We start from the raw sequence: 15,413 nt of genomic DNA on the forward strand, positions 1-15,413 counted from the left end.
AGCTTTAGTTAGCTTACATATCACTGAGAATTACATACCACTGGTATTACATAACACTGAGAATTTTAAAAGTGTTTTATGGTATTTTCCTGAGACTTCTTGCCATTTATGTTCCATGTACCTATTCTGTGAAACACTTTCAGAGACTTTATATGCGGTTTTATTTCATTGAGCTAAAAATTATAATAAAAAATACACTGAAAAAGCAATAAATACAAAATTATTATTTTAAAATTTTATGTTACTATATAGCTTTATTTCATATAATGTGAAAAGAACTTCTTCTGTGCCACATGTTGGAATCTCATTGTTTGAATATTTAAATTTAGATTAAATGTTTTTTAAATTGAAATCATATAGTCTGCTTATCAAAATATAATTTATATTATAATTAGGAAAGATTTTGAATCATAAGAAATATCTCGCTGAGAATTTAAAAAGTATTTTATATTTTGAGACTTTTTACTGTTGTATTTTTCAGATACCTATTCTATGGAACTCCACTAGAGACTTTGTGTATGCTTTCATTTCATTGAGATAAAAGTTATAATAAAAAATACACTGATGATGCAATAAATACAAAAATGTATTTTTTTAATTTTATGTTACCGTATTCATTTCATGTAATGTGAAAAGAGCTTTTCCTGTGCCACATGAACTGTTTGAATATTTAAGCTTATATTAAATGCTTTCCAAACTGAGAGCACATATTCTGCTTATCGAAATGTAATTTATATTATAATTGAGAATAAATTTGAAGCATAAGAAATATAAGTAGTTTTCCAAATATACTTATATTAAATTATCTGTATTATAATAAATTATGCATTCAAAATTTCAGATATATTCTATAGAGTAGTTTTGAGTTTAAAATGTTGTTTTTAAATTTTTAATGTTAAATTTTATTTTTAATAGATGAAATTAGAAGCAGAGGTAGAATCTCTAGAGAAGTTACTTGAGGATCAAAAGAATATAGAGCTCGATTTGAAACAGAGAGTGAATGAACTGGAAAAAGTTGTTGAAAATGCAAAATATTCAACAGAACAACTAAAAGCCCAATGGAAATCTAATGTTGAAGAACTTGAAAAGGCACATCAAATAGATATTGAAAAAATGAAAAATCAGATAGATGTCTTAAAGCAAAACATAATATTCAATCAAAATACTGAAGATATTGATATAGCTAGTGTCAAAAAAGAAATTGTGGTATGTAATCGGAAAATATTTCTAAAACCTTAGGACTTTTTCCTATTTGTCTGTCTTTAGTTCTAGTTTAACCTAAAACCTATACTTTAAAATTCTCCTTAGTTTTCTTTAAAGTGTGATTTAAATTAGTTATAACTATGAATTTCTTCAAATGAAACACAGAATTAGAAAATCAGTTTTATTATACTTTTTTAGATCAAAGGAATCTCTCTTGTAAAAAATAAATTGCATCAAGAATTTACTTTTAAAGACTGTTTAAAAGTGTAGCAGAAAATCCGCATTTTCAATTTATAATGTCTGTCCGTCATATTTTAATTGAGTGTCCAAGTTTTAATAATCTTCTTCAGAAATATTTTAATAGCTGTGACTTACCTCTCGACCGTTTAATCGGGAGAGAGGTCAATTGTAATTTATTTTATTATTTAAAAGAGACTGGCTTTTATTATTTAATGTAATCTGTTTTGAAGATAATGTATTATATTTAATGTATGCTTTTACCTTGTTTTTATATGACTTCATCCTCTGGATTTGGTAAGCAATTTCAAAGCATCATTCATTCATGATTTCATCTACCTCGTGTTTGGCGCATTATAATCATTTTTGGTTTTGCACCAAAAAATCTCACACTCACTCACACACTCAATTTATAATGCTAAATGTTTCTGCTTTAAATTAAAATCTGAATAGTGTTTATTTGGACAGCCAAATAGAGAATTAGAAAATTATTTAATTCATTTAAAAGTCGTGTTTATTTAGTAACTACTCATCGCAATATCTTTATCTCTGTAACACTTTTATAAAAAAAGCTATATCAAATTTTAAATATTCATTGATTGCAGTAACATCTTTTTTTGGATAATTTTTAAGTAGTAATATTTTTAAAGTACTTTGTGCATTTTACTTCTTAGGTACAAAGATATTTACACTATTTTTAACATTGAATTTAGTTTCCATTAACATTAAAATTTCAGGCTGAAATATTTAGTCAATTCTTTCATTAACCCTTTGGAGTCCTATGTCGAGTGTGGCTCAACATCATGTTTCTTACAACTTCTTTGTAGAGCTAGACTCGACATTATACATTTTATTTTCTAAAATAATGTTAAATGCTTAAATCTTTTTTTTTTTTTTTCCTTTCAAATATTTTTTAATGTGTAAGTAAAGACTGAATTTGCTATGTTTGACCAAGTTAGATAATTTAAAACTCTTTTTAGTATTTATTTTAACATATGTCGAGTGTGGCTCGACATCATGTTTCTTACACTAACTCCTTTGTCAAGCTAGACTTGGCATTATACATGGTAATTTCTAAAATAATTGAAAATGTTTAAAACACTTTTTTTCCTTTGAATTTTTTGTGCTATGTAAATAAAGACTAAATTTATCATATATGACCATTTTATATTATTTTAAATTCTTTCCAGTATTAGATCAAAAGAGTCATTTGTAGTGTGGTGTAGTGATCGAACACGCTACCCAAAGCCTCTGTTGTATTTCAGGGTTGAAATGACACCAAATTCAAGTTATAAAACAATAGCGAGAATTTTAATAAAAATATAAATGTAAGAAGTTATGATTACATCAATCTGGTATGTGGATAACACTTAATCCAATAGTACATCTAAACAGTTACAAATGTACTGTGCTAAAACAACAGCATATTTGGGAAAATTAATCCATGATAAATCTCCTAGCACAACAAAATACTCCAAGCTGAACAGTGTTACCTCCAGTATTCCCGGCGGACATATGGTCTTCTAGCTTGGAAAAGTCGGCTCATTGAATGTGCAGACAATAATTTCGAACTCCCATACACACTCACTGAGGTGTTCGACTACGCTGTCTTGAAACAACGTCGCTTCACGATGTCCAAACCTCGACTCTCCCATCGCTTGCCATACGTTAAATCATAGCAAGAATATTACTTCGGGAAAGAAACAGGTACAGTTGCAATCTCCAAACTGCATTCCAAGTCCCATTGTCTGGGAACTATACCCTTGGAGGACGAGATAAGGAACTTCTGTGTGACCTTTTGTAGTCTTTGATATTTTGTTTACATAAAAATATATGTTTTAATTAAAATAATAATAATTGAACTGTTATATTTATTTATTTTATGTGCTAATAAGTATAAAAATATAGATTCCTCGAATCAAGAGAAAACAATCATTCATCAATGAATATGAAAGTAGTGATGACTAATGTATGACTCAAATAGATAATGAACTTGAATTATTGGAAGATGATATAAATTTTAAAAAAGCATCTGAGCTATTGTTTTTGGTTCCTGATTCTGATTCTAATTCTGATGAAGAAATTATTGTAAGAAGAAGAAGTTTTGTAAATGATAAATGAGGATAGCAATGAGCAACCACCTATTTCAACATATTGTTGGAAATGAAGAAACATTATGGACAAACGTCACTGAAGAAAACAATTATCATCATAACATAAAATTCTTAGTTTGTGAAAATGTTGTTGGGCCACAAGTTCCATCCAGCTGTACATCAGCTCTAGAATTTTTTAAGTTGTTTTTGGCTCCTACTCTACTAAAGTGCATATGCAGCAAAATTAATATCAGAAAAAACACTGAACAAATATTTTATTTGGTAAAATTGGGAAAATGTAACAGAGTGAAATGAGAGCCTTTATTAGTGTCATCTTAAATATGAGCCTTGTTGTTTCACCAGCTTTGGAATAATACTGGTCTCAAAGATTTCATTTGAAGATTTAATTTTTTAGAAAACTTTTTTCACACAAACTTTTTTTTCCAAAATATTTTGGTCACTACATTTGGAAACAATTTCACCAAACACTCAAAACACGAGGACAGGGATAGAAAGAGTGAGCAACTTTCTGGATTGCCTAAACCAAAAATTTGTGGAAATTATATACCTCATGAAAATTTGCTGTTGACGAATCTACAATCTCGTTCAAGGGCAAATACACTTTCTCACATCTTACCCTAAAAAATCAACAAAATGGGGACTTTGTTCCATATTATGTTAAAATTACAACAGATGGCTTAATTAGACCAGATCTTAATTGTGCTAGTAGAATTGTGATGCAACTCTATCAAACTTACGAAATTCGATTCCTGAAGATAAAGGGTATCATATTTTTACCGACAGATTTTATACGAACCCCACTTTAGGTGCAGAACTTCTAAAACCCAACTGCGTTCTTATGACCAATTGAAAAGGATTGCCAGAACAAATAAAAAAAAAAAAAAAAATAGCTGTTGGACATAAAAATCGCTTATAGAAAAAGGAAAAATGTTAGTAACATGCCGTGACAAAAATGTTTTGTACAAAACAATCTTCTGTTTCACAACCTGTGAGGAAAAAAATCAAAGACAACTGAAAGTGCTAGTGACAAAGAAATAAACAAACCGACTATCATATTAGATTATAGAGAAAATTTATTGATGAGTCTAATCAGACTTTCGTGCTCCTACACAAAACCCCGACTGATTATCCACAGATGATACTATCTAAAGTTTAGATGCGAAGACTCATTTTATTTTTTCTCATAAAAAAACACTAGGATGGTATGAGGTTTTCCAACCGGAAGGTCAAAGGAGGGGAGAAACAAAAACATTCTATTGTGATACATATGATAGGGAACCCGGTCTTTATCCAGGAGGATGTTTTAAAGAATATCATACTTTGAATAATTATAAATAGCTAAAGTAAATAAATTGGTTAAATGTATAAATTTATATTTATTTATCATCCTACTACTTAATATAATCGAAAAATATCCGTTACACACTCTGTTGGAATACAACCTTTTATTGAGACCCTCTTTTTTTTTATCTATTTGGTAAATGAATTAAAGAGTTGAGCAAGGAAAAAGCATTTAGGAGTGGAAAGGGTTAATTTCAAAATTAATGATTAGAAATTGCTTTTTTTCTTACTTGATAATTTAAAGATTTACTGTTGTATGTGGCTTTTTTTGCATCTTGTAAAAGTCCATTATTACTGAAGTATATTTGACCAATTTTGATTAGATTTTGATTTTTTTTCATGAATAAAATGAGTAGCAATCAAAAATATTATAAGCAATTATTAGCATAATGAACATCAGCATAGTGACTATTTTATATTGATCCCAAATTTAAATTCCAATAGCTGAAAATTGTGTGTTATGTGAATGCAACCCATTTTTTTCATAATTTCTTCTACAAAGAAAGATAAACTTATCTACTTATTAAAAGGGGTAAAAAAGATGCAAGTGTTCAAGTATTTAAATCTAAGTTTTTCTGTAGGTATTTTGGAAAGTATTATTATTGTACTTTAATATTCTACTAAGGGTAACAACTTTTATTGGAGGAGTTAAAGCAACAAGAATCTGTGTGATATTCTAATTCTGTTTTGAAAACTGTGATCTATAAGAACTAAGTTCATTTTCATAATTTCTTAATTTTATATTAACCTTTTCTTCATTCTTAAGCTGGGTAAAAAGTTCATTTTCTTACAAGAAAATTTGGTACTTGCGTATTAACGCCACTGCAGCGGAAGTTACCCTGATGTGCCAATAAAAAACAATCCTCCTGTTCACACGCATTTATCTTTTGGATTCTATTTTGCCATGTTGTTTGCTGATTTTTGACACCATTTTTAGTGCTACGAAAATGCGTCTTTCGTATTTGCCAAACACAGAAGCAGATGCAATTTTATATTTTCAGGAGCGAAATATTTTGCAAAAAAAATTAAATGTACCAATTCGCATGATATGAAACTTTATTTTGGTAAATGTAGGTTTTGGAAATGTAATTTAAGACAGTGTGATCAGCAAGTGGCACTTAGAAAAGACAACTGGTTTGAAGGAAGCAGAATTCCATTTTGTTCAGCTTTGAGATTCATATACTGTTGGTGCGAGGAGTTAACATCAATTAAATTTTGTGAAAACCAACTTGATTTATCGGATAAAACTGTTGTAGATTGGAACAATTACATGCGTGAATTATATGTCTTGGATATAGAGAATAAACCAAACAAGAAGGAGAAGGTAGGTGGACCAGATTGCATTGTGGAAATTGATGAAAGTTGTTTACTAAGCATAAAAATAATTGTGGTCGAGTATTACCCGAACAGTGGGTGTTTGGTGGTATATGTAGAGAGACGAAAAGATTCGTTTGTTGCCACTCTTCCCAATAGAACTGGCTCTACCCTTCTTAATAAAATTATTGAAAACAATGCAGATTGAAGCACAACATTTATTCTGACAGTTGGTAAGGTTACCAAACAAATAGAAAAGGAAAAGAAGGATTCCTACATGCTAAAGTTCATAAATACAATTTTATTGATCATGATACAGGAGTTCATACACAAACAGTTGAGAGAATATGGGGAGCTAAATGGAGTAGCAAGAGGCATAGGTGGACAGCAAGACATCATTTAGAATTTTATTTAACAGAGTTTATATGGCGACAGCATCAGGTCAAAGAAAATAGAGACTGTTTTTGAATCTATGTTAAACTCTGTATCATCCCATTTTCCACCGAAATCCAATTGACTACTTTAATTTTAAATAAAGTGTTTTAATGTCTGATTTGTCACAAAAATTTTAGGTCTAGATTGGCGGCACTTGCCAAATCTGCAGCTGCAGTGGCGTTAATACATAAGTGCTAAAAATGTAATCTAATGACATATTATTGTTTTAAACATCTTAAAGGAGACATGTTTTAGATTTTTAATATTTTCAGGTTGTAATAAAATTGTACAATAAATTGATATTGATTTACAAAATTATAACAGTTACAACACTTACATAAAAAAAAAAAAAAAAAAAAAAAAAAAAAACTTGCCAAATTACAAAGTGAAAGATCTTTCATTTGTATCCAACATTATAAAAGTGCATTACTCAATACAGCCTAAACTAATCCTTTAAAAAATCATTTTATTTCGACTTGCTGACTACAGTATATAATTAATGCTATGGTATATCATGAGTGACATGAATAGGTTTCTAATGTTATATATTTGGTCGATTGCAAAATTTCTATTTTTATGTGCATTATTAGTCAGTGTCTGAAATAAAATCTATTCGCTATAATGAATTTTTTTATGGTGGCATATAAATTGCAAGCTTTTATATGGATTTCTATTTTAATTATAATGTAGTTTTTTAATAGTTTGGTATTTTTCTGTGTATACCATTTTACATACAAAAAAGAAATTGAGACAAACATAGCTCTTAAAATTAAAATTTGTATGTTTTTTTTTTTTTTTTTTTTTTTTGCTAAATATTTTGTTTGATCATTGGAAGTAATAGATACCTTTTTTGTTTAAAAAAAAGAAAAATATGTCTTCACTTTTATTCTCATTTTTAAAGTTTCGCATACTTTGGGGGAGGGAACACTTTTTTTTTTTTTTTTTTTTTTAATGCTAGAATTTTATTCAGGTGTTAGACTACAATTCAGATTTTTCAGATAAGAGTTTTTATTTTTAATAATTAATTTGATATAATATGAATGTAAATACATTGCTTATATACCATGTGTTACTTAAAATTTGGGTACTTTGCTGTTGTGCACCTGACATGCATTTTTGCAGTACTATTGTTATAATATGTGTTTAATTATTCTTGTAAATGCTCACATAAATATGCATTGCCCCCAAATAGTGCTACCATTTGGTTTTTAGCAAGTGTTTGGCTTACCTTTCACAGGGGCTAGAAAGTGTAGTAGGTGCATAATAGAAAAGTGCCAAAATTTTTAATGCATTTACAGCTATTGTATTTTTTCTTTTATAAGGATGAAATATTTCTTCAGTTAAAACCATCTTTGAAATTAAAATAAATATTTTCAATTGTTAGGCTTCTGCTTTGGCCTTTAGACTGGATCAAAATGAAGACAAGTTGCAGTTTGAAAACATAGTATATGCTACTCTTAAAAGAACTATTGACACAAATTTGAAGAAACTGGAAAAAAAGCATGAAACAGATATAAATGATATAAATGAAAACTGGCAGCAAAAAATTAAGGTTGAATTAGAAAGTAAAGAAAAAGATATGAGATCACACTATGAAAAATATAAAAAAGACAAAATACAATTGCAAAAGAAGTTTGAGAAAGAAAAGATGCGCATATCTTCTGAGAAAGATGCATATTGGCAAGAAAAACTGAAAGAATTAGGAAAATCTCTAAGTGATGAAAAAGGTAAAAATGAAAAAATTTCTAAACTTTTGGAATACATAGAGGGAAATTTTCAAGAAACACATCGAACACAAGTTAATTCTTTAAAAGGTGAATTAGATCAGATTTTGAAAGAAAAAGTTGAAGCTGAAGAGCAAGTTAGAAATTTAAGTAAAAATATAGAGGAATTAAAGCAAGAGATAAGTGCATTACAAAAAAGTTTTAAATCAAAAATACACTCTATGGAAGAGAAGTTTGAAAGTGAAAAAATGCAGTTAGAATCTTTTTACAAGCTGGAAACTGAAAAATTGCAATGTACCCTTCATTCAGCATTAGAAAGAGAAAAAACTATAGAATCAAAGCATAAGGAAGAACTTTTTGCTTTACATAAATTTTTTGAAACTCGTTGGAAAAATGAGATGAAGAAAATTCAGAGTTCTCAGATTGAAGAACTTAAAAAGTTAAAAGATAGTAAAGATAAAAATGTTGAAGCATTGTGCAGTAATTACTTTAAAGTATATGAAGAGAAACTGAATAAAATGCAGGAAAGGTGTGAATTTCAGATTGCAGAAGAGCGAAAGCATATTTTTCAACAGCATAGAGAAGAATTGGTACAATTACGCCATGCACTGGAAGAAAGGTTTGAAAAAGAAAAAGTAACTTTAATAGATATGAAAGAAAAAGAACTAAAAGCAGCATTTGATTCATTAAACAAAGCCTTGAATGTTAAAGCAGTAGATTCAGCAACTAAAGAAGATAAGGATTGGGAAAAAGAAAAATCAAATCTTATTTCTCAACATCAAAATGAAATGGCTTTATTGAAAAGAGAATTACAACAGAAATATGAAAAAAAATTACAGAACCAGTTAATGGCTCATAATGTTGAAATGAAACATATTGAAGAAAGTTACAACCAGCAGGTTGAAGAACTTCATGAATTAATAAAAGGTAAGAGGGTTTTTTGTTTGTTTGTTTGTGTGTGTGTGTGTGTGTGTCATTTTCATCAGCTATATGAAAAGCATTGTCATGTGTTTGCATTTCAATTTTATATACTGAATTTCAAGCTGTGATACTGATTTTTTTTATTTCCTTTATATATATATGTATATATTTGGGAGTATTAAGATTACATTACACCTTACATATAAATCATAATAAAGAAGTTTTGTCTTAAATTGTTAACTTTTAAAAACTAAATTAAAAGCCAATACTATTGAAAGAAGTATTAAAAGTTCTTTATTTATTGAAGCAATAGAAAATTTCCTGATATCTTTGGACACTTATTTTGCATAAAATCTGAATTCATCATTATAAAAATAGAAATCAACTGTATCAGTGTTTTTCTGCAAATGTTCAAGCAGGTATTCCATCCTTGTTGAAATAAGCTGGCTTAAGAAGTTTGTTACCTGTAGTTTAGGTTTTCTTAGGGGGCTTTATCTTTTTGAAAGCGGCACCAAGTTGGTAGTAGTAAAGGTGGTAGTGTATTTCTGCAAGATTTGGATTAAAATGGTGAGTGAAACAAAATTTCCAACCCTGTTGCATTAAGCTTTGCCAAATTGCTCAAGCCATGGGCAGTCTTGGTACTGTCATGCAAGATTTGGACAGGACTCTTCTGGCATATCTTAAAGAATCTGTCAGCAGTGTAGCGGAATTGCTGACAGAGTAGCTTAGCAGTGGTATTTTTGCTTGAAAACTCACAAAGGAAAAGACTCTGTAATTTCTATCTATCTTTTTTTCCCCCCCCCCCATTTGAAGCTTTTGCAGTAAGTTTGCTTGCCTTTATGGTAACATATAATTGCCACTTTTCATTCCTTATAAGCAGAGGTGATGTTTAAGATGTGCAGTTACTGTGATGTTTGAGATATGTTTCAAGAAAATTGTTATAGTTATTTATTATGTTATATTAATGTTGCATTGATTATTTAACTCAGCTGGTTTTAGCTGTAATAATCGCTCATTAGCTTAGTTCATGTGATCGTTAAGAGTGAACATTGACATAAATATTGTCAATGTGTACATGCAGAAAGATTTCTAAATCAAAACAGTATTTTTTAAAGTACTTTTCAATTACTAATAAATGAAAAATTTCCTTTCTTTTACCTTCAGAGTAAAGTGCATTTTCTGGTTGAATTGTTTTTGTAGTAAAATATAACAACACCAAAGAACATCTGACATTTTTTCTAACTTCAAATGAGCAAAATGATTAAAAATATCTACTATGAACCAAACAAAATTGATAAAGTATGCAATCAGTTTATTGGCATTTGATCAGTGAAATTCAAAAATATGGTTATATAAAGTTTAAAAAAAGTTGCCATTGCTTATGATCTAGTGCCATTTTTAAACACTCTAATGTATCATATGTTCTGTAATCTTTTTTTTTTTTCTTTAATGTATGAATGTGCTTGCCTTTTTCTTTCCTCTCCTTTTTATTCATTTGCATGACTGATGGCATTGTGATGAAATTAAATAATAAAGATGTACATGAGAAAACTTTAAAGTCAGTAAGTACATCAGCCAAAGGCATTTGTGGCAAAATATATTCAAATGCCAATTTCTGGTTTCCACCAAATTTCTTTCCTGAATTATTTTTTTCTTTCTTTTTTTTTTTAATGTAATGTTATTTTCCAGAGTGGAAGTATTTTGCTAATTTTACCAAAATTATTGATAATATTTGAATGCCTGTTAAACAAAATACCGAAAGTTCCTCCCCCTCTCCTGCATGATAAAAAAAAAGTCCTCATTTTGCTGTCAAATAAACAAAATATTTTTTGATTACAATAAATTTCATAAGCTCTTCTTAAATGAATAATAATCAATAGTTAAAAGATAAAATTTGTTTGATGATTTTGTTATAGTTGAGTTCAACCAATTTTCCTTTGGAGCTTATATAATTGAACCAGAAAAAAAAAAAAAAAAAAAAAAAAAATGTTGTCTCATGAATATATTCAAAATTATTGAAGTATATTCTACTTAAATCTTAAAATAATATTAATTTATGTTTTGATAAAAATACAAGAAAATGTGTCCAAATTCTAAAAATAATCTTATTTTTATCTAATTAATATTTGTCTGTCTGTATTGCATTTTATATTTTTGGTGTTTTCTAAATTTATTCCCCCCGCCCCTTTTGACTTCTAAATGAATTTACAGAAGCCAAGCGAGTAGCTTCTAGAACATGCAATTCTGATTCAGGATCTAATAGAACGACTACACCTTCTTCAGAAATGACTTCATCTGATGAAGCTTGTAGTTCCTGTCAAGAAGACATGCTATCTAGGAACAAACATGTTTTGGTCAACAAAATTCATCAAGATGGGAAGCGAGTAAGTTTACTATGCATATTTCTGCACAAGTTATTTTATTTTAAATTATTTTATTGAATAAAAAATTTCTGGAAAAAAAAATATGCTAGTTAGGTATGTCTTAGAGTATAAAGCATTTCATATACAGAAGACCTAGTATTATCATTTATTGCTGGCATAATATGGTGTTAATATATAGTATATTATGCCAGTTGTATCTATAACATTTTCATTGTAGCAGTTCATACTTTGAAAGATGCCTATTTAATGCAAAAATGCTAGCATATTCGATTGTTTGCTAAGAGTAATCCTCACCTTTTGACAAGCACATTGAAATTGATTATGCAATTGTGGATGAGCTAGCTTATAGTTTTAAACTGGACTTTCACTGAGCTTGTGGTCCGAGATCTAAAGTCTGATGAGCCATTTTAACTGTGACTTATCAGTCTTAAAAAAAAAAAGAAAAAAAAAAAAAAAAAAAGAAAAAGAAAAAAAAAATTAGACTTTACAGCTAACTCATTAAAGCAATGAAAAGTTTATTAAATCTTAACTTGTGATACAAAAAATTAAATGTCAGGTACAGAATAAAAGATAACTCCTAGTTTCATTAAGATTATAATTAGGTTTCATGCCCTAAGAATTTACAAAATCAATTTCAGAAGGATTCGAACAGACTCCTGACTGAAGTTCTGTTTACACTTTTAATTCACTTATTCCTCAGACAAAGGCTTAATCTCTCAGATCCAAACACCTTTCGCCAATAAAAATCTAGTTTGATTACTAAATATGATAGCTAGGAAAAGTGAGGAAAGTTTCTTGTTTCTATGACAGCATTAACTGGCAGTTAAAAATTACCTGAATTTAACTTGCTTTCATATTAACTATAATTTTTCGGTGCGAGAAAATATTTCTGATACAAACCAAGAAGGAAAAAGACTGTATGCAACTTAATACATAAATATAATTGTCACAAGTTAAGTACGGCATCAATTGCGATGCTTTATTTCAGTTTCTAAGTTGTGTGTGTTTCATTCATTGCAATACATTCTTCTTAATATGCAACATGAATGAGAAAGGACAAATATCGATAAATTTTGATGAAAAGTAATTCCTTGCAGAATTATTATCTTCAAATATGCTAATTAGATAACTGCCATATCCTTTCAAAAATATGACAGATCACCCAATGATACTGGAATTCGTAAAGTATTTTCTTTGAATTAATTTAAAACTCTGTTTTGTGCTGAAATACATGCTTATGCTCATCGTTATTTCAGCAGATATGTGGTATTAAAATGTATCTTGAAATATGAGTGTATGATCTTGAATGAACCAATAATTAAATATGATTGTGCCAAGAACACTTTAAGTTCATTTGTATTGATGCTTGCCGTACCTGACCTGGTCAGGAACTTAACATAAGTTGCTTCTGATTGCTCTTTCAATGAATGTCAACCTGCAGTTAGTCGCATCATTTCAATCAATGAAAGACATATCAGAACTAAATTGTACTGTATTTTAAATATGCTTATTCACATTGACATTTCCACAACTATAATTATTTTACTTCACACTCATAACATCTGTTGAAATACCCAATGGGATATTTTTGTGTAACTTTGCAATTAAAATGAAACCTTAACAATATTTTTAATTACTTTTATATTTTTTATTCTAAAATGACACTCCAAATAATAATCATTATAATCCAAATAATAATCATTATATAATATATACTGGGGCAACTAGAATTGGCATAATTTTCATAAATTTCCAGGATTAGTTTGGAAGGTTTGCCAATGGTCCTGGATTCAAATCCCAGAGAAGGCATGATTGTTTGTAAGAAATAGTGTCTGTGCGACAAGGGGTACTTAAAATGCACAGTAAGCTGAAAGTCCTCTCAAGAGGTTCTTGGTTGGTAAAGAGGGGTGGAAGATACTCCCTACCAGGTGTGAGGCATTTTACCTCAAAATTGGGATAAAACTGTGCGATTGTTATGGCAGACTATATACCTGTACAGTTGGGATTTTCACAACTGAATATTGAAATCGTATTTCGAAATTAAGGTACAGTAATGGAAGTTTGAAGCCTGTGTTAAAAATGTTTAATATATTCCTTCCTTTTTTACCGATGCTTCAAAATTGTCACAAGTGATTTACAAGCTAACATTTTGTTTAACTGTCAGTTGTTGATAGATTATAAAATATTAAATTTCATTTGCTGTACAAAACAAAAACCTGTAAGATTTTTTTTTAAAAATTATGTGTTATTTTATTTTCTAAAATTGGAAGTATATAAATTTTGTTAATATTCAATGTCACTTTTTGTCTTGTAATATTAGGTATTGTCCTTGATTGAATCATCTCAAAAACCAGTTTCTTCTGAAATTGAAGTGAAACATTGGCTAGATGAAAGAAAGTGGGTTGTTAATAAAGTGAAAACTGTTGTAATCGTAAGTTCTTTTATATTTTGAACTAAGATTAATTCAATTCAAATTTTAAAAATATCTTTACAGGGTTGCCACGCTACCTGAAAAACTGGGAAAGGTCAGGGAATTCAAAAACTGACTGAAAAAATCAGTGAATTTCATATGGCGATCCCCCAGAAAAGCAATTTTTACGCCAGAAACGATCACTTCCTTGGCAAATTATGTATTACATGAGCATCATTTGGGCAGTTGACGTAGAGCCAATTTTTGCAGCTCCAATCAGATTATCTTTTAGAAAGGAAGAACAAGTTTCCTGCAACTTTGGTGTCCAGTAACCTCGAGAATCGAGACATTCACATGCACATGTACAGTGCATGTTGAATGAAAGAAATTACCTTGCCATTCTCATATAAAACAAAATCTGTTTTATCCTCGTATATGGTACACACAGGGTTTGGCGACATTATGATGAGCAGTAAACAGGTTGTTTTGGTGTTGGCGACAGTTTTCAAAATCATGCCAAGGCCGTATTGTGTACTAGGATTTCACAACAAAAACCAGTTTCTTCTGAAATTGAAGTGAAACATTGGCTAGATGAAAGAAAGTGGGTTGTTAATAAAGTGAAAACTGTTGTAATCGTAAGTTCTTTTATATTTTGAACTAAGATTAATTCAATTCAAATTTTAAAAATATCTTTACAGGGTTGCCACGCTACCTGAAAAACTGGGAAAGGTCAGGGAATTCAAAAACTGACTGAAAAAATCAGTGAATTTCATATGGCGATCCCCCAGAAAAGCAATTTTTACGCCAGAAACGATCACTTCCTTGGCAAATTATGTATTACATGAGCATCATTCGGGCAGTTGACGTAGAGCCAATTTTTGCAGCTCCAATCAGATTATCTTTTAGAAAGGAAGAACAAGTTTCCTGCAACTTTGGTGTCCAGTAACCTCGAGAATCGAGACATTCACATGCACATGTACAGTGCATGTTGAATGAAAGAAATTACCTTGCCATTCTCATATAAAACAAAATCTGTTTTATCCTCGTATATGGTACACACAGGGTTTGGCGACATTATGATGAGCAGTAAACAGGTTGTTTTGGTGTTGGCGACAGTTTTCAAAATCATGCCAAGGCCGTATTGTGTACTAGGATTTCACAACAAAATCTTAATATTTTTAATAAATGCCTTATTTGTCATTTTGCAGTAACATACAAAAATAGTAATTAGTCATCTAAACCATTTAATATAATTGCAATCACCAAAATATCATTGATCATTACAAGATCATTGATTGAGCAGAGAAAACAAATCCTATTGTAGTTATAA

At 29.5% G+C, this 15,413-nt stretch overlaps 1 protein-coding gene across 1 annotated transcript in view; it reads left to right on the forward strand.

The window, feature by feature from the left end:
* LOC118196068 (uncharacterized) overlaps positions 1-15,413 on the forward strand; it is a 207,908-nt gene that overhangs the window by 158,928 nt on the left and 33,567 nt on the right. Inside the window, exons 29-33 of the mRNA XM_035367469.2 lie at positions 916-1,206; positions 8,029-9,295; positions 11,501-11,673; positions 13,994-14,104; positions 14,605-14,718. Of these exons, the coding sequence (XP_035223360.2) occupies positions 916-1,206; positions 8,029-9,295; positions 11,501-11,673; positions 13,994-14,104; positions 14,605-14,718 (1,956 nt within the window). The remainder of the gene's footprint in view (positions 1-915; positions 1,207-8,028; positions 9,296-11,500; positions 11,674-13,993; positions 14,105-14,604; positions 14,719-15,413) is intronic.

This window comes from Stegodyphus dumicola, chromosome 4 (assembly GCF_044657685.1).
Source record: "Stegodyphus dumicola isolate Sdum_Otavi_A_Nest chromosome 4, ASM4465768v1".
NCBI lineage: Eukaryota > Metazoa > Arthropoda > Arachnida > Araneae > Eresidae > Stegodyphus > Stegodyphus dumicola.